An 18,431-nucleotide genomic window follows, 5' to 3' on the forward strand; every position below is an offset into this window, starting at 1 on the left:
CAGCTGGACATGAGCAGGTCCTGGAGCTTAGAACAGAGCAGTGATGGGCATGGTGTGTGTGCTGGAGCCTGTGCTGAGGGGAGGGTGATGGAGGAAAGAGACTGGAGGCCAGGGAGGGACTTGAGGAGGTGGGGTGGGGCTGCCTGGAGGTGGTGGAGGGGGGCACAGGCAGGGGGCTGCGAGGAGGCAGCCTAGAGGGCTGGGAATGCTGGGGGCGTGGGGCTGGCAAGGGCACTGGGAACAGGCACAGAGGCTGGCTGGAGCCTCAGGGTAGGGAGGCTGCTGTAGAGGCGTGAGAGGCAGGGGCTGGTTGCAGCGGGAAGGGGCCAGAGCCCTGGCCTGAGGCAGAGGCCTGGAAACCAGGGACCTCCCGCTGGGTGGGAGCAGGGCGGAAGCTGTTAGACCCACCCTCTGCTGCAGGTGGCCCATCTCGGTGGCAGCCTGTATGCAAGTGGAGGTAGAGAAGGCAGCACGCTTGGGAGGCCAGCCTGTAGCCCGCCTAGGGGGCTCCTGGGAGAGGTGCCCACATCCTTCCAGGCAGAAGGAGCTGCCAAGGACCGGAGCCCTGACCCCTGCAAGGAATCCCGGGTCAGAGAGGCGACGCAGCCCGCCCAGAGTGGGCCACGGGGGAGGAACGAGGGAGGAACGAGGGAGGACCGGCAGCCCCGACCGGGAGCCTGAGTGCTCGCGCCCCGGGGGGCCGGGGGGAGGGGAAACTCGCCAGCCAGCCCCGCTTCAACTCCAGCTCAGCCCCGGGAGGCGGGGCGGCCCGCACCACCCTTGACAGAGCTGCGGGCCGGGGCTCCGGGAGGAGGAGGAGGAGGAGGCACTTTCCCAAGGTCTCGGCCGCCAGGAGCCGGAGGGGCTGGGGCCCGGGTGTGGGGGCGGTCGGGAGCCCTCCAGCCGCGCGGGGTCGTGAGGCCGGCTGCCCGTTCACCTCCGTGGCTTCCCGACTTCGGGCGGCCCCTTAGGCGTCCGCCCCGCGCCCCCGCGTTCCCGCGCCCCCGCAGCCCCACCCTCGCAGCGGCCGGCGGGGAAACTGAGGCCCCGCGGGCTGACGGGCGGGGCGGCGCCTCACCTGCGAGGGGCGGAGCCGGCGGCCGGGCAGGGGGCGGGGCGGGGCGGGGCGGGGGCGGGGGGCGCGGCGGCATGGCGGGCGAGGGGCCGCGGACGCGGGCCAGGGGCTGGCGGGAGGAGGGCGCCGCAGGCGAGGCGGCGGCCCGGGCGCGCGGCCCGATGCCCTGTCGGTGCGCGCAGGGGAGGCGGGCGCGGGCCGACCCCCCGAAGCCGGCCGTGCCCATCGCGTGGACGCTGTGAGGACCGAGCCGGCGCTTCCGGCGGGAACAAAGGCGGGCGGGGGCCGGCTCCGGCGGGTCTGGGGGCTTCGGACGGGGCGGGAGCCTGTCCGTCTGTCAGCACCTCCCGGGGCGGGCGGGCGCGGGGCCCCCTCCTCCCTACGCCCGCGGGGTTCTGTCCGGTGCGGGCCGCCGGGCGGGCGCGGGGGTGGCGCGCTTTGTCGGAGGCTCCACTGTTGGTTGGGGCGCAGGCCAGAGGGGTGGCTTTGTGCTTAGGTGGAGCTGGAGCGGGCAGCCCGAGCGACCTGGGCAGGGGCCGAGGAGCAGGCGTGCGGGGAGGCGGGAGGCGGGAGGCGGTAAACATCTGTTGGAGCCTGCCAGTTTGCTGAAAGCGGAGTGGGTTTTTGTGTGTGTGTGTGTTTGGGGATGGGACAGGAGTTCCAGCAAGGCTGGGCCTCTGGGTCTGACCCGAACTGCTCCTCCAACTCCACTGGGGCCCCCGGACGGACCATACCCCGGGTGGGGTGGGGGCAGGCACTGGATAAAACAGTGCGGGGTGGGTGGGTGCTGTTCAGAGGGACCAGGGGTGCGGTGCGGGAGGCCCCGAATGTGACTGGGCATTGAGGTGCGTCACAGAAGAGGGGAGTCTGAATCTGGGTCTTGAAGGGCGAGTAGGAGTTCTCTATGTGAGAAGGGGTGGCAGTCATTCCAGGCAGAGGCCGGAAGTGTGAAACTGAAAGAGCCTGCCAGGTTTCTGGGAGAGCAGCTGGAACATGAGTAAGAGGCTGTTGAGCAGCGGGGCCTTACAGCCGGGCCTGGAATGTAGGGCCCTGAGGGCCTGGGTTAACCCTGAGGCAGGCAGCCTGCCCCTGGAGACCGTGCACTGGGTGGCCCCTGCCCGAACGATGCCCCAGGCTGACTGGGACACTGTGGATCCCAGCCAACCCACCAAACGATTGTTTGGCGAGGGTGTGGCCCCCAACCCTGGCTGAGACATGTCCCCTTCCCTTTTTATTGTAGCTTCATGGCGGCCGAGGAGATGCACTGGCCCGTCCCCATGAAGGCCATTGGTGCTCAGAACTTGCTGACCATGCCTGGGGGTGTGGCCAAGGCTGGCTACCTGCACAAGAAGGGCGGCACCCAGCTGCAGCTGCTCAAGTGTGAGTCCCCTGAGTGGTGGGGAACATAATGGGAGGACGTGGGGACAGGGCTGAGCCCCACTGGACCTTCTTGGCCAAGCACCCTTCCTTTCTGAGCCTCTTTTTCCTTCCTTACCTGGTGGGCCCTCCAGAGTTTCCCTTCTCTCCCTGCCGGCACCCCCTCGGGACCCTGAGGTTGGCCTCCCCAGCCCCCAGGACTGTGGAAGGGTCTGGGGTGGTGCAGCGGGTGGAGATAGGAGGGCATTTGGTGCACAGTGCTGACCAGCTGGACAAGGGAGCTTCAGCCTGTGGCCAGGGGCGGGAGCCCTCGTTGGCCTGGTAGGTCTGGCCCCTGGGTGGTGCCCTCGCCTTATCAGGTGTGTGTTCAGTGAGTCAGGCAGTCACTCTGTCTGCAATGAACCCACGTACCAGGCCAACAGCCATCTGGGTGCTGGATCTCCAGAGCTTCACGAGACCGGGGCTCTGGTGCCTAGGACAGCAGGCTGGGAGAGGGAGAGAGCCCCCAGGCCTAGGAGATGCTGAAGCCCAAGAGCATCAGGGCCTCGCCCACCCCTCTGACCAGCCACGAGCGTCCCGTGCCTTTGCTCAAGCTGTGCCCTTTGCCAGGGAGTCCCTGGCCCTGTGCTGCCTGGTCGAGGTGCCCCAGGCTGACTGGTTTGGTTTCTCTGTGGGCTCCGATTGGTCTGCCCTCCTCTTTGAACAGGGAGCCTCCAAGGAGGGGCTGTAAGTGAGCCGCCTCCAGGCCTGGGAGGGGCTGCTCGGGGATGGGGCAGTAGCCCCAGGGGTTCTCACCTTAACTGGCTCCACACCAGTGGCTCTTGTTGGCAAGATCTCTGGGCATCTTTGCCCCCAGCCTCGCTCCACCCAGCAAGGCGGCTCTGTGGCCTCCCTGGGCCTCTGGCCCTGGCTCTGCCCTTCCTTGAGCCACTTTAGTCCCTTGTCCCTAGGGCCTGCGGTAGCGCCACACAGCCCCCTGAATCTCCCCTGCCCTGGAGGGACCAGCATGCCCATCCATCTGTCAGCATTTGGCCCCGTGGTAGACTCCTGGGGAGGGGGCAGGAGGCCTGGCCTGGAGTCGCCCAGGGCCTCCAGGCGTGGTCCCTGGAGTGGGGCCTGCCCGGAGGCTCAGCCCCTGCCCTCGCCCCGCTCCGCAGGGCCCCTGCGCTTCGTCATCATCCACAAGCGCTGCATCTACTACTTCAAGAGCAGCACGTCCGCCTCCCCGCAGGGCGCCTTCTCGCTGAGTGGCTACAACCGGTAAGTGCCCCACTGACCCCCAGCCCCACGGCCAGTGGGTTCGCCCCCGGTTCCCACCCAGGGCGAGTCCAGGCTTTCCTGAGATGGTTCACACCCCCAGCCCTTCGGATGGGTCCAGCCTCTGCTGCTCCATCCTAGCCTCAGGCCGTTGCCGAGGGCCTGGGATCGAGGCTGGGGCTTCCTGCCGCTTTATCAGCCTCAAGGGTTGCAACAGCCTGCTCTGCAGAGTCCCCATTCGGTCTCAGCCCAGTGACTTCTGCGTTCCTCCTTCCCCTCCACCTTTTCCCCCTCAACCATCTCCGCCTCCTTTTGGCCAAGAGCCCAGGCCCTGCCCCAGGCCCCCTGGTTCCCGGGGCCTCCCAGGCTGGGGCCAGTTCCCTGCTGCGGGCTGCCAGTCTATCATTTGGCCAGGAGCCTGCCCTCAAGGAGCTCTCTGACTCATGGGCACTGGGCCTCCCCCTCCCCCCCTCCCCGGGGAATGGGGCATGTTGGCACGTGTGGGCCCACCCACGGCCTCGCCTGCACGCACGGGGGCGGGGGGGGGGGGGTCAAGTGTGATTCCTGACTCTAGGTCTTGGTGTCACACCACCCAGGCCCTGCACCCAATGGCATTAGTCTGTGCCCCTGCCCACCCCGGGAGGGCCCAGCCCTTCCTGCCTCTGAGAACCTGAGGGTCCCGTGGTGTCAGTGGCAGGACTGGCGCCCGTGGGGGGGGTGACTCTAGGCCTGCACTCACATGCTGGCCGCAAGCTCTGTAGGGAAACTTCCCCCAAGCACCCAGCCCAGTGCCCATCCCCCAGGTGGAGGTCAGGGGAGGCTCCAGGGCCCTGTGGCTGCCAGCAGGCACTGGTGGGTCAGACTCTGGGGTCCCCTGGGGAGGGACATTTCCTTCCCCCAAACACACCACCCCTGGCCTGGTGGGAGTGCAGCCTTGCAGCAGGGGATGGTCCAGGCCGTCTGATGGGCCGGAGGGACACACCTGCCCCAGGCGCCCAGCCTGACAGCGCCCCCCATGGTAGAGTTTGTGATCTCTACGCAAACTCCATGTCCTGGCTGCAGGAGCGGCCGCAGTGAGTCACTTCCCTGAAATGTTCTCAGGCCAGCCACCTGGCAGCAGGGGCAGGGCTGAGGGTGACACGAGCCCCATGAGGGTCCCCAGGAGGTAGGCCAGGGACCAGGCGGGGCCCGAGGCATCCAAGTAAAGTAGCATTGGTGGGCAGCGAGGGTGGCATGTCCTCGTCTCAGAGCCCTGCATGCGCTGCTCCCTGGAAGCCCTCCTGGACCCCTGTGCCCTCCGCTCACTGCCCACCCTTGCCCACACGCTTCCTTCTGCCTGACGCATCCAGGCCTTCAGCCAGCAGCATCGATGGGCCAACTGTCCAGATCTTCCCATGTCCCTCGGGGCGTGGTGCTGGGTGCCAAGACCTGTCCAGGGGCGGGGCTGTGCTTGGGCCGTCCCTGCGGGCATGGGCCGCATGGTGACCACTGGCACTGCCCTCAGGGTGATGCGGGCAGCTGAGGAGACGACGTCCAGCAACGTCTTCCCCTTCAAGATCGTCCACATCAGCAAGAAGCACCGCACGTGGTTCTTCTCTGCCTCCTCTGAGGACGAGCGCAAGGTGATGGGGGGCCGGATTGGACCTGCCTTGTGGGGACGGGGAACTGTCAGGGCCCCCGTCCAGGCCCTGAGGGGCCGTGGCTGGGGCATGGGCAGCTGGGTGGGTGCCGCCCCCCGGTCTCCAGTCCTCACGCCCAGGGCCTGGCGCCAGCCCCCTCACACTCAGAGCACGCTGTCTCTGAGTTGGCTGAAGGGGGGCCGCGGCCCCAGAAGGGCCAGCCAGGGTCGTCTTCCCCAACCTTGGTGGTCGACACAGACCAGCCAGTGCAGGCAGGGGAGGAGGGATGAGGGTGGGTTCCTCCCCTGGGCAGCATCATGCCCGCTGAGGGCCTGACTGACCCGCAGAGCTGGATGACCTTGCTGCGCAGGGAGATTGGCCACTTCCATGAGAAGAAGGAGCTGCCTCTGGATGCCAGGTGGGCCTGGGGGTGTGATGGTGGGTGGGTGTCACTAGGGCCCTGGACTTGACACGTGTGCCTGCCTCCTGGCCCCTGGGGGCTTGGCCCAGAATCCCCTCCTTGAAGGCTTTTCTGAAGGTGCCAGCTGGGCCGCGTGTGTGCGGGGCGTGCACCTGTGTGTGTGCACCCGAGTGTGTAAGCATGTGTGTGCGTGCACCCCGCTGGTAGTTCCTATTTGGGGATTACACGTGCTTCTACTTGCGCGCCCAGGAAGCCCGGCGTTTCTAGCAGCTCAGGCCTTCGGGTTCCCAGCGCCCCTCACTAGGGAGTGAGAGCAGGCTGAGCGCCCGGGGCAGCGGCCCAGCCTGTCTGGGCGTTGATGACTGCACGGTGAAGGTGGCTCAACAAGCAGCGGGGGCTCTCTGGGCAGGAGCTGCTCCATCCGGGCCTTTCAGACGTGAGAATAGGGAGGCCCAGGTAGGGCTGGGCACACCTAGGCGGTCCCGCAGGCCCCTGCCTCAGCCCCCAGGGCAGGAGCAGGTGGGGACGTGGGCCCAGCCTTGAGGCCTGGCACCGTCTGGGCGGTCGGGGTGTACTTGTGGCGAGAACCACGGTGGGGCTGAGGAGGGAGACACCACAGCCTCCAGTCCCCTTGTCTGCCCTTGTTTTGTGTGTAGACGTGTGTCTAGATCTTTTTGTGTCCGCACGTCTCCGTGCGTGTTCTCGTGTTTATCTGTGTGTGTGTCTGCATCCGCGTGTCTGAGTGTGCACGTGCGTGTGGCTGCGTCCTTGTCTGTCTGTGTGTGTGTCTGTCTGCGTGTCCGAGGGTGTGAGTGCAGGAGACCCCCTGCCCGGTACTCACGGCCCTGCCCGCCCTGCGCTCAGCGACTCCAGCTCGGACACAGACAGCTTCTACGGTGCCATTGAGCGGCCCGTGGACATCAGCCTCTCTCCGTACCCCACGGACAATGAAGGTGAGGCGCGTCCCCATCCTCTGCCCGCCGCCTCTCCATGCCTGGCTGCTGCCCCGGAGGGAGACGTAGCTGGCTGGCCTCCCTGCTCCGTCCCTTCGGCTTCCCCAGGCAGCCTGGGTCTTGGGTTCCCATCCTGCCCACCTCATCCTGGCCCTGGACCCCCCTGAGGGAGCGAGGTCCTGAGAGCCCCGCCCGGCCTCCCCGGCCTGGGTGCAGCTGGCCTGGGTGGCCCTGAGTCCGACCCTCCATCTGCCCCACAGACTACGAGCACGACGATGAGGACGACTCTTACATGGAACCCGACTGCCCCGAGTCCGGGAAGCCCGAGGGTGGGTGGGGCACCCGGTGGGCCTGGGGAGCGCTGGGAGTAGAGAACAGGGGCTGGGGCCTGGAGCAGAGGCTCCCCCACCCTGGGCTGGGGCTGTCAGCCTGGGTATGGCTCCGGGTGGCCTGAGGCCTGACCGTCTCCACCTCGGGCCTCAGTTTTCCTCCTTCAACCCAAATATTGGGAGGAACGGAGCAGAAGAGGCTGGCTCTGCTCACCTGCTCCTCTGACCTCCTCCAGTTCGCCTGGGATGGGGGAGGGGCGGTGCAGAGGTAGGTGAGGGGGAGCCCCACACGTGGGACGCTGAGCCAGGGCTGGCCCTGGGGGCTGAGAACAGGGAAGGAGGATAGCTCGCCGTGAGCACCTGCGGCCAGATGGTCACTCAACTGCCCCACCCTGACCCCACCCCCCAGAGCCCTCGGCCAGGCAAGGGGACAGGCTTGTACCAGGCATCCCAGGGAAGCGCAGGGACGGGTGGGGGAGGGCCACGCCTCTGTCCTGCGTCTGTCGCATCACTCACTGTTCCTTCCGCCCCCAGCTCTCCTCCCCCAGCTCCTCTTGTTCTCGTTGATTTCATCATGGTCCGGGACTCCCTGTTCCCTGGCCTCCTCTCCAGCCACCTTGTCTTCTGCCCCCCTCAACTCCTCGTGGCCTCCTCTTAGCTCTGCCTCCCTCAAGTGCGCCCGGTGCCAGCCCTCTTCCCTCCTACTGGCTCCCTCCCTCTGGGGCCCCAGCTCCCACGGGCCTTCAGCCCACCAGGACCTGCAGGCCAGCACCGAGCCCACATCAGACCCTCATCCGTTCTCTGGTCTTTGCGCCCTCGCTCGCCCGCTTCGGGCTCTCATCTCTCGGGCCTGTGACCACAGCCCTGGTGAAGCCCTGCCTCGTCTGCCCCACCCCTGGCTGCAGAGAGCCCACGGAGGCCTCACCCTCATCCCCACCTTGGACCTCCAGGGGCCCAGTGCCCCTGCACACCTGCTTGCGCATTCCCAGCTCCTCACCCAGAACGCCTCTCGTCAGGGTTCCCACCCCAGCGCCCGAGGGTGGCACTTGGCCCGGGGCCCCCTCCCTGCCCCCACCTGCCTCGCCAGCCCCAGACACCTCGTGCTCCAGGTCCCCTCCCGCCCAGCCCTGTGCTGCCCGGGGTGCCCACGCGCACGACCCCGGGGCTCAGGCCTGGCCCGCTCCTCTCCTGTCACTCCTGGGCCACGGCCAGTGTCATCGACAGGCTGTTGACTCCTGACATTTCCAGCCGGGGCCCCTCCTCTGAACTGGGCCTGGGCCCCTGGAGTCCACTCGACGTCCCTTAGGTGTCTCGGGGCACTGTCAACTTGTTAGGAGCAAACCCAACCCCCAGCTTCCCCCAGCCTGCTCCCGCCTTTCCTCCTCACCTCTGTTACTGGGACTCCCAGCCGCCCCAGCTGAGGCCCGGTCCTGGGAGACTTCCTTGCCCCTTTGTCCTTCTCGCCCCGACCCGCTCCCCCGGAAGCTGAAGGCTCCTGATGTGACACCTGGGCTTCAGGAAGTTTGCACAGGCTGCCGTATGGGGGACAGATCGGGAGGGCCGGGTGGCCTGGGGTGGGCCAGCGTCCCAGAAGGAAGGCTGCATCGGGGCTGTAGGCCGCGTGGCCGGGCTGGGGGGCTGGGCGCTGGGGGGTTGCACGCCTGCTTGGCCCTGGCCGGCCCTTGCCGGCAGAGGTGCTGCTGCTCTGGCCTCCAGCAGGGGACACTTGCTCACCAGATGGGTCTCCTCGCTCTGCAGATGCCCTGATCCACCCACCGGCCTACCCCCCACCTCCGGTGCCCACGCCCAGGAAGCCCGTCTTCTCTGATGTGCCCCGGGCCCACTCCTTTTCCTCCAAGGGTCCAGGCCCTCTGCTGCCACCTGCACCCCCTAAGCGCAGCCTCCCCGATGCCGGCCCGGCCCCCGAGGACTCCAGGAGGGAGCTGCTGGGCCCGAGGTGGCTCGAGCCCGGCCCCAGGGTGCCCGCCCCCTCCCGGAGGGTGAGTGAACCCCCACCGGGCGGCCTGCCCGCCGTGCCCAGCCGGAAGCCACCTTGCTTCCGCGAGGACGCCAGCTCCGGCCCAGAGCCCCGGGTCCCTGGCCACGGCGCCAGCTCTTCCTCTAGCTCTGCCAGCGCAGCTGCTACCACCTCCAGGAACTGTGACAAGCTCAAGTCCTTCCACCTGTCCCCTCGGGGGCCACCCACACCTGAGCCCCCTCCCGTGCCGGCCAACAAGCCCAAGTTCCTGAAGGTGGCTGAAGTGGCCCCCCCGAGGGAGGCAGCCAAGCCCGGACTCTTCGTGCCCGCCGTGGCCCCCCGGCCTCCCGCACTGAAGCTGCCCACGCCCGAGGCCACAGCCCGGCCCGCGATCCTGCCCAGGCCAGAAAAGCCGCCCCTCCCCCACCTCCAGTGAGTCTGTGCCGCACTGGTGCCACTGGGACCCCCCCCAGCCTGTCTTCCCACCGGTGACCCAGCCTCCCTGCCTCTGGCACACAGCCCGTGACAGGCACCAGGCGGCCCTGGCCTGGGTGGGGGGAGGAAGGCGCCTTGATGGCCCTGGGCTGCCTAGGCTGAATGGCCTCCCCTACACCTGACGCGGGGGTTCCCAGGGGTGTCCCGCCTGGCCTTTGAGGTCCAGCCCTGTGGGTGGTGAGCCTGGAGCCCGTGGCTGCCTTGGGGAGCAGTGGGCGAGGCGGGGCTCTGGGCACCCCAGCCTCCCAGAGCCCCTGCCGTGCAGTGAGGGCCCTCCGGGCGCTGCCAGCCTGCCCAGGGACGGGCGCTCTGGGGAGGTGTGGGACTGAGCCCTCCTGAGCCAGAAGTGCCCTTCCTGGCCCTGTCTGGGGCTCCAGATGCCACCCTGGCTCTGACGCCACCTAGGCTGCCTTTGTGCCGTTCCCGACTGGGAACCTGCCAGTTCCCAGTGGAATGTGGGACGTGTGTGTGACTCACCTCGAGGCCTGCTCGAAACACTTTCCGCTTTATTGCTGGGCAGTGCCGGGAGCCTGGTGTGTCCTCACACCCACAGCCCGCAGGGCCCTCAGCAGGGAAGGCTCCGGGAGCCCCAGCGGGGAGCCTGAGTGGGCGCACTAGTACGGTTCCTCCTGAGTACTCTTGACCACGGCACCCTTCTCCCTAGGGCTCTGTTAGCACTGCCACCCGTGCGGGAGTGCCTGGGAGAACCCCTTGGCACACTCATGGTTCTGTTTTGTGAGGGGCCACAGAGTTGTAGGCTGGCTCATGTGTTCGTGCTCTGGGTCTGGACCTGAGTGCCACGGGGCTGCGTGTGGCAGAGCTGATCGTCCACAGCACAGCCTCACCCACAGCCTGGCAGCCCATCCCAGGGTGGCCTCCTTTAACTCTCCCTGAAGCCCTGGAGGCTCAGACCATGTGGCCACAGTGAGGGGCGTGTCCCTTTGGCTCGACCCATTCACATCCGTCCCGTGGCTCTGGGAGGAGTGCAACGTGGCTGAGGTCACAGAGCTGGTCCATGGCAGCACTGGGCCCTTTGCCCACAGCGTCTGGAGCCCAGGACCCCCCTTGCCGGTGATGCCGGCTCAGGCGGCCAGGCTTCAGGCGACTGCTGCCACCCCAGGGCAGTCAGCGTGGAGCCCCCCAGAGCTCTGTGGTCCTGGGCCTTTGACAGCCGCCAGGGCCGCAGGCGCCAGACCTCATGGGTCCTCAGGCTTGGTGTGGTCACTTGGAGGCGCGGGGAGCAGCGTCTGGGGGGAGCAGAGGGGGCCTGTCCCACGTCTGGCAGCGACACGGCCTTCCTCCGTTTGCTTCCCGTCCAGGAGATCACCCCCCGACGGGCAGAGCTTCAGGAGCTTCTCCTTTGAAAAACCCCGGAAACCCGCGCAAGCTGACACGCCGCAGGCGGACGCTGGCGGGGAGGACTCTGATGAGGACTACGAGAAGGCAAGGCCGGGTGGGGCGCCCAGATGTCCGACGGGATGGGCGGCCGCGGGGGAGCTGGGGGCGCGGGACACGGTGCGCAGCCTCGGCTCCCGGCACAGGCTGGCAGCCAGCGGGGAGAGCCCCACCCGGGCCTTGACGCTGACCATGCCGGCCTCCCTCCAGGTGCCACTGCCCAGCTCCGTTTTCATCAACACCACGGAATCTTGTGAAGTGGAAAGGTCAGTGTGAAGCCCTTCTTTCTCCAAGGCCTTGTCTTGGCAGACCTGAGGTTCTCTGCCGCCCCCCCCACACACACCTGCGCACACACTCACACACACACACGCACACACACACACGCCTGCACACACACACGCATGAATGCACGCCCTCTGGTCTTCCTGCTCTTTGGTCCCCCTCTCCAGCCTCGGTGCTGGGCAGTTACTGGCACGAGAACACAGCTGAGTGCCACGAGAAACCCGGCGAAAGAATGACTCCTGCCAGTTCAGCCCCTGCTCTGGCCTCGCCCTGGGCTCTGTGCGGCCGGCCCTCGTGGTCCCCAGTGCTCTCGGAACCTGAGCTGCAGAATCTGGGACGACAGAAAGCCACGTGGTGGTGGGGGCTGGAGGGTCCTTGAGAGAGCTGTCCGAGGGGGGCTCACCTGTTCACACGGCTGTGTTCTTGTAGGCTGTTCAAAGCCACGAGCCCCCGGGGAGAGCCCCTGGACGGCCTCTACTGCATCCGGAACTCCTCCACCAAGGCGGGGAAGGTAGGCACCCAGGGAGGGTGCTCAGCCGCCACCCTGCTGTGCAAAGGCCCCCCCAAGACGGCTGCGTGGTGGGGTCTGCCGCCCTCTACATAACCCGGGCTGACAGGCGAGCACAGAACTCTACAGTTCGTAGCTCATTTCCCCACGCAGCCTCTTACTTGGCTTCTCAACCAGGTTTCATCCTTGAGGTCTACAGCCCCTTCTCCCCATCCGTTTTCAGGAACTCAGCACCGTCTGCAGTGGTGCCCACTCCCCAGCACGGGCGTGAGGCACAGGAAGGGTTGGGGGGCCCGGGGCTCTGACGGGGTAGGGGGTTCCCCTTCCTGCTCTTTGAAGGGGAGGCTGCCTGGGGCCGTGGGAACGTTAGGAGGTCTGCTGGCTCTGCCTGGGCCCCTCCAAGGGTGACTCGTGTGACCTCACTGAGCCTGTTTCCCCTTGAGTGTCGGAGATGGTCCTAGTGTGGACCAGGCACCTGCTACTGTCATTCGCGTCTTAGCAGACGCTCTGAGGGCAGGAGTCCCGGGGCAAGGGGCCGCCCATCCTGACCCTGCTGTCCATGGGCAGGGGGACCCTCTCCCAGGGACCCAGCCTCGACGCTGCTGCCCCCGCACCCCGAGTCTGTGTCTTTCCTGAGGGGAGTGAGCCGTCCTCTGCCCGCTCCTCTCCCCGCAGGTTCTGGTCGTGTGGGACGAAACCTCCAGCAAAGTGAGGAACTACCGCATCTTTGAGAAGGTGAGCGGGCTGGCCTACCCGAGGGCCCTGGGCAGGAGGGGAGCCCTGGTCCGGGGCTCGGCTGGGGTCGGGGCAGAGTCTCCCTGGGAGAGCATAGGTAGTGGGTGGTCTGAGGCCAGCACCCCCAAACACTCCTCCTCCGCCGTCCCCTCTCTCCGTGGCCCCACCTCCCCCCGCTCCTGGCTTCTCTGTGTCCTCCACTGACCCTAGAGGAGATGGGGTGATCAGCCCTCGGCCCTAGGCTTATTTACAGACCTGGCCTGCGTCCCCTGGGCAGAGCGTTACTGCCGACCGCCCCGTCTTACAGCTCAGGGGGCTGGCCGGCCCCTCTGACCCTGCCCCACTCCCCACCCAGGGGGCGAAGTTCTACCTGGAGGGCGAGGTCCTGTTTGTGAGCGTGGGCAGCCTGGTGGAGCATTACCACACTCACGTGCTGCCTGGCCACCAGAGCCTGCTGCTGCGGCACCCCTACGGTTACGCCAGGCCCAGGTGACGCCTGTGCTTGCACGCTACTGGGCAGAGACGGCCACGGGGCCACAGCCCTGGGCCACGCAGAAGGAGACCGGCCTGCACGGGAGAACACGCGGGAGCCAGCACCGTGCTCTGACCCGGGGCCTCCCCGGTGGACACCTCACAGAGATTGCCAGGCCAGGCCCCGCCCAGCAGGCTGGGTCCCCCGGGGCTCGGCCAGGCCCTGGGCTCCAGGGAATTGTGTGGGGCTCTCCTGTCTCACCCCGCCCACCTCCCAGGAGCCTAGGACTGAGCCCAGTCTGGACTTGATTTACAGAAATTCTGGTACCCCCCGGCACGCCCCCCCGGCACTGGGCTGGGAGCTGGGCAGGGCTGAGGTATTTGGGGTTGGGCAGGGGCTGGACCCCCAGGAACGCTACAACACAGGCTCCGAGAGGGGCCGGTGCCTCACAATAAAGCACAGATGACCTTTGCCCCGGTGGCCAGGGCTGCCCTGGGAAGGGGGCACGTCAGCCTCCAAGTGTTGACTGTCGCAGGTCAGCTCACGGGACCTCTAGGAGGTGGTCTTGTTTCTAGGCCACAGGGCGCTAAATGACTTACCCTTGGGTCCACAGCTGGTAACAGAACAGGACCCAAAAAGTTGGACAATCTGGGCCCAGAGCCTGTATCCAGAATGCCAGGTTCTGCTGCCAGAAGTCAGGTCCAGGGCAGTGAGGCTACAGAGCTAAGAGGCCCCTCACATCAGTAACCGGGTCATTCGTTGGCTTAACCAGTGGTTACTGGGAGACAACCGGGCAGAAGGTACGCACAGCGCCCACCGTCTGTGGCAGCGGGGTGTGCAGGGGCTGGGAGCTTGCAACGCAGCTGGGGGCTCCAGGAAGACTTCCTGGAGGAAGTGATGGTTACAGTGCTGCAGGAAGAGTAGGCCCTGTGTCAGCCAGGGGTGGGTGGGGACAGTGGTACCCAGATGCCCAAGTCGTCTGGTTCATGCCTGGTGCAGGCCCAGCACCGATCATCCCCTTGCTTCCTGTCACGGAATCCCAGCAGCCTGCTCTCCCTGGCGTGGCCATCCAGGCTGGAATGTTTTCTTTTCCTCATAAAAACAGACTCAACTGGGTGTCAGGGCTGCCAGGGAACCCAGGGTCATTTGCTCCTCACTGCACTTTGTGTTGGGAATGAGGAATTTGCGATGTAAAAGCCAAGCCACAAGAGCCTATGTGCCCACTAGCCATTGATTAATGGTCCCAGAGGAAGGCCCTTTGGACGTCCCCTCCTCTGCCCTGGGCATGTCCCGGGGTGAGGTCGTTGGAGGAGGAGAGAGAAGTCCAGTCAGGTGGGAGGCTCCTGGAGGTGCAGCAGGGAAGACAGCAGCCGTCTCCTCCCAGGAACCGAGTGTCCAGCACCACCTCTACAGATGTTTCTTCTTCAGCCACCCGGTGGAGTTGGGGAAACCGGAGCCCCTGGTGTTCCTTCCGCAGCATCTGTGGGAAGCCAGCAGTTCCTCCTTCCTGCAGTTGCAGTCCACTGCCCTGAGCCCAAGTGACGCACACCAGTCCCCACTGTGGCTTGCAGTTTCCCTTTCTGTGAAATCAGAGAAGCATTTCCAGCAGTTTCTGGGGTCTGCTGTGCTGCTCATTGCTGTAGGACACATGACACTAATGCTTTTAGCTGACACGCAGCCACTTGGCAGCCAGCTCATACTTGAAGACCCCTGAGCTGGAAGGTTGGGGGGGGTTCTGGTGTCCAGAGCCAGGTGATAGGTCCTTCTGGCCACCTGGACAGATGAGACCTGTCGCTACTAGAGGCCCACCCCAGAGCCCAGCCCAGGGCCTGACGGGACAGCTGCCCTCCTCTGAGTTCACACCCCAGGCCCAGGGCCTCGGTTGCTAGAGTGTGTGTGTGGAGGGTAGTGGATGGGGCCCCAGGCACGGTCCTGCAGCACACAGGAGGGGCTGGAAGGGGTCCCACTCCCCCGAGACTTGCCATGAATGTTCTATTCCTCACGTAGGGCTGGAGGGTGGTTACCACTGGCTGAGCACTTCCTGTACTCAAGGTGCTGAGCTGCACACTTGACTTAGGTCTAATAGCAGCTGCCCTCCAGGCGAACCGTTTTACAGGTGAGAAAACCCAGGCTCAGGGAGGCCTGGATTCCAGACGCAGCCCTGCGATCTGTCCTTCGCTGCTGAGCCCAGACCCTGGCCCCCGCCTAGCTCCCTGCCACCCGCGTGGCCTCGGACAGTCATTTTAGGGTGTCTGGTTAGCCTGCCTCCCGGGGTTCTGGGCATGCCTTCACCCAGCGAGGGGGCCACAGCTCGGGGTGGGGGGGACAAGGCTGACCTGCCTCACTGTTCTGTCCTCCCAGCCGCAGTCTGTGGGTAAACTGATGGGGGCCCCACCCGAGGTGCTGTGCTGCTCCCTCACCTTACAGATAGGGAAACTGAGGCTCAGAGAGGCTTTGCTGACCTGCCCATCCTGATGGTGAGTCCAGAGATGGTTCAATTCCTGTGCCAGGGAAGAGGGCCCTGGACGCTTTGGGAAGCTTCTCCAAGCTGAGCCCTGAACATGGTTGTACTTTTCCTGCAGTTCATCGGAAGGAGTGCAGTGAGCCTCTGTACCTTCTGTTCATAGAGAGTTTTATTGTCAAAAGATGTTTTTAGAACCAGAAGAGACCTCACAAAACAAGCCAGGGTTGCTCCAGTCCCCACGCCAATTCTGGGTCCCATTGCATGGACGCCCCCTGCTGGTCCGAGGGGGAACTTCTGGCACCCCAGGCTGAGCACCAGAGGCCTGGGCCCAAGGGGCTTCTCGTCCCGCTGGGCTGCACTGGGCTGGCCTCTGCAGGGCATGGCATAGAGGACAGCAAGGCCACCCGGGGAATATCAGGCAGAGCTGGCCCTTGAACCAAATCTGTGTGTCTCTAGAGAGGCAGTGAGGGGCAGGCCGCAGCCTGTCTCTGCCTGTGACTCAGAAGCAGGGAGCCCCTGGCTGGGCAACCTGCACACACATCGGGCCCCCCTGTCTGTGCCCCGGAGATGGTTGCTAGTGGCCATCCCGCATCAAGCCACCAGCACTCTCTCTCGGGAGGGAGAGTTGTGGGATGCAAAGCAGACCTGACCCATCTGCCTCCCTCAGACTGCTCCTCAGAAACTGCAGAGGCTGCCTGACAGCTGCCCCTGCGTCGCCCTCCAGCTGCATCCCTGGTCACGCTCTGAGCTACTCAGAGCTGAGGCACCTCCTTTCTCCTTTCATTTCCGGTGGAATGAAACACATCCAGAAAAGTGAACAGAACACAAATGTACAGCGTAGCAAATTGCTATGAAGTGAACCAGGCCCCGTGTGCCCTCCCCAGCTCAGCGCCACCCCCTTCCTCTCTCACAACCCCTGCCCTCGCTTTGGGGAGGCTCACATTCCTGTTTTGCTATGAAGGCTTCATCCATCACAGTGCTTTCCTGTTTTCGGACGTTATGTGAATGGAATCATACAGATGCAACCTTTGGCGTCTGGCTTCTGCTCGTTACATCTTTGAGATTTGTCCAGGTTGCTGTGCGTAGCTGTAGTTTGTTCAGATTCATCGCTGAAAACTGTTCCATTGACTGTATTGTAGTTCATGGATCCATTTTACTGTGGATGGACGTTTAGTTTGTTTGTAGTTTGGGACAATCACAGACAGTGCTACTAGGAACAGTCTTATCTGTGTTTGTGATGCATGTGTGCACAAGTTTCTCTAGGGTATGTACCTAGGAGTCTCACTCCTGAGTTCTAGGGCCTTTCACTGTTTTCCAAGAATTTTGCAGTAAAAGAGACTTCCCTTGGTTCCACATCCTTGCTAACACTTGGTATTGTCAGACTTTTCTTCATCTTTGCCAGTCTGGTGGGTGTTTAATTATGGCTTTAATTTGCATTTAGCTAATTACTAATGAGGTTGGGCACATTTTCATGTATTTACTAACCACTTTGATTTTCTCTCCTGTGAAGTGTCTATTCAAATCTTTTGCCTATTTTCCTGTTGTTTTCTTATTAGTCTATAAGAATTCTTTATCTGGCCTCAATATTGTCAGCGAAATGTATCATATATATCTTCTCCAACTGTATAATTGTTTTTTGCACATAGCAAGAGATAAAGATTCACTTTCATCTTCCCCCCATAGGGTTACCCCACCTACCCCTGCATCATTTATTTATAACCTGTCTCTTCCCCAACCATCTGCAACGCCACTTGCCATATATCCATATATGTGTAGGTTTGTGGCTGGACTCTTTGTTCTGTTCTATTTGTCTGTCTGTTTCTATACCAGTGCCAAGCTCTCTTACTTACTGTTGCTTAATTATGTCTTTTTTTTTCTTTTCAAATTTAGTTTATTGGATGACACCACCCAAATAACACCATGCCCACTATTTTTTTTTAATTAATTTATTTATTTGGTTGTGCCGGGTCTTAATTGCGGCATGTGGGCGCCTTAGTTGTAGCATGCAAACTCTCAGTTGTGCCATGCATGTGGGATCTAGTTCCCTGACCAGGGATGGAACTCGTGCCCCCTGCAGTGGAATTACGGAGTGCTAACCACTGGACCGCAAGGGAATTCCCTTCAGGTGACTTTTAACTTCATTGAGCTCCTCATTACTTGATATTTATTGTTGTATGTGTCTAGTTTTCTGGGTTTTTTTTTAAACTCCTACATAAGACAGTATTTCTTTTTTCTTTTTTTTCTTGGAAAAGGAAGGTGTACTTTAATAGCATTTAAACTTTTTTATGATGATAAAATATAGATAATATAAATTAACCATTTTAAGCATACAGTTCTGTGGCATTAAGTACATTCACGTTGTTGTGAACCATCACCACCATCCATCCCCATAACTCTTCTCATCCTGTAAAACTGAAACTCTGTATCCATTAAATAGTAACTCCCCATTCCCCCTCCTCCAGCCCAGACAACCGCCATTCTACTTTCCGTCTTATGAATTTGACTATTCTAGTTCCCTCATACAAGTGGAATCATCATTTGTCCTTTTGTGACTGGCTTATTTCACTTAGCATAATGTCTTTAAGATTCATCCATGTTGTAGCATGTGTCAGAATTTCTTCTTTTTTAAAAAAAAATATTTATTTATTTATGTTTTGGCTGCATTGGGTCTTTGTTGCTGCGTGAGAGCTTTCTCTAGTTGGGGCGAGCAGGGGCTACTCTTTGTTGTGGTGCGCGGGCTTCTCATTGCGGTGGCTTCTCTTGTTGTGGAGCTCGGGCTCTAGGCATGTGGGCTTCAGTAGTTGTGGCTCGCGGGCTCTAGAGCACAGGCTCAGTAGTTGTGGCGCATGGGCTTAGTTGCTCTGCGGCATGTGGGATCTTCCCAGACCAGGGCTCGAACCTGTGTCCCCTGCACTGACAGGAGGATTCTTAACCACTGCGCCACCAGGGAAGCCCCAGAATTTCCTTTTTAAGGAAAGAAATAATATTCCATTGTATGGATGGACATTTTGTTATCCATCTGTCAACGACACTTGAGTTGCTTCCATCTTTTGTTTATTGTTAATAACACT

The 18,431-nt window shown here is 63.0% G+C and overlaps 1 protein-coding gene across 12 annotated transcripts in view; it reads left to right on the forward strand.

The window, feature by feature from the left end:
* Positions 1–16,715, forward strand: part of SH3BP2 (SH3 domain binding protein 2) — a 39,581-nt gene extending 22,866 nt beyond the window's left edge. For 4 of the 12 annotated variants that reach the window (XM_033856561.2, XM_033856558.2, XM_033856562.2 and 1 more), the window contains exons 2-13: positions 2,316–2,455; positions 3,610–3,712; positions 5,214–5,331; positions 5,676–5,746; positions 6,614–6,702; positions 6,963–7,031; positions 8,790–9,441; positions 10,824–10,947; positions 11,110–11,165; positions 11,611–11,692; positions 12,365–12,424; positions 12,732–16,715. In XM_033856561.2, the coding sequence (XP_033712452.1) occupies positions 2,320–2,455; positions 3,610–3,712; positions 5,214–5,331; positions 5,676–5,746; positions 6,614–6,702; positions 6,963–7,031; positions 8,790–9,441; positions 10,824–10,947; positions 11,110–11,165; positions 11,611–11,692; positions 12,365–12,424; positions 12,732–12,917 (1,746 nt within the window). In that variant the 5' untranslated portion in view covers positions 2,316–2,319 and the 3' untranslated portion in view covers positions 12,918–16,715. Of the gene's footprint in view, positions 1–1,134; positions 1,314–2,315; positions 2,456–3,609; positions 3,713–5,213; positions 5,332–5,675; positions 5,747–6,613; positions 6,703–6,962; positions 7,032–8,789; positions 9,442–10,823; positions 10,948–11,109; positions 11,166–11,610; positions 11,693–12,364; positions 12,425–12,731 lie in introns of those variants that run through there. The other 8 variants (XM_033856555.2, XM_033856556.2, XM_073804774.1 and 5 more) reach the window with 8 other exon arrangements.
* Positions 16,716–18,431: the final 1,716 nt, after the last annotated feature.

Source organism: Tursiops truncatus, chromosome 5 (genome assembly GCF_011762595.2).
Source record: "Tursiops truncatus isolate mTurTru1 chromosome 5, mTurTru1.mat.Y, whole genome shotgun sequence".
Lineage (NCBI taxonomy): Eukaryota > Metazoa > Chordata > Mammalia > Artiodactyla > Delphinidae > Tursiops > Tursiops truncatus.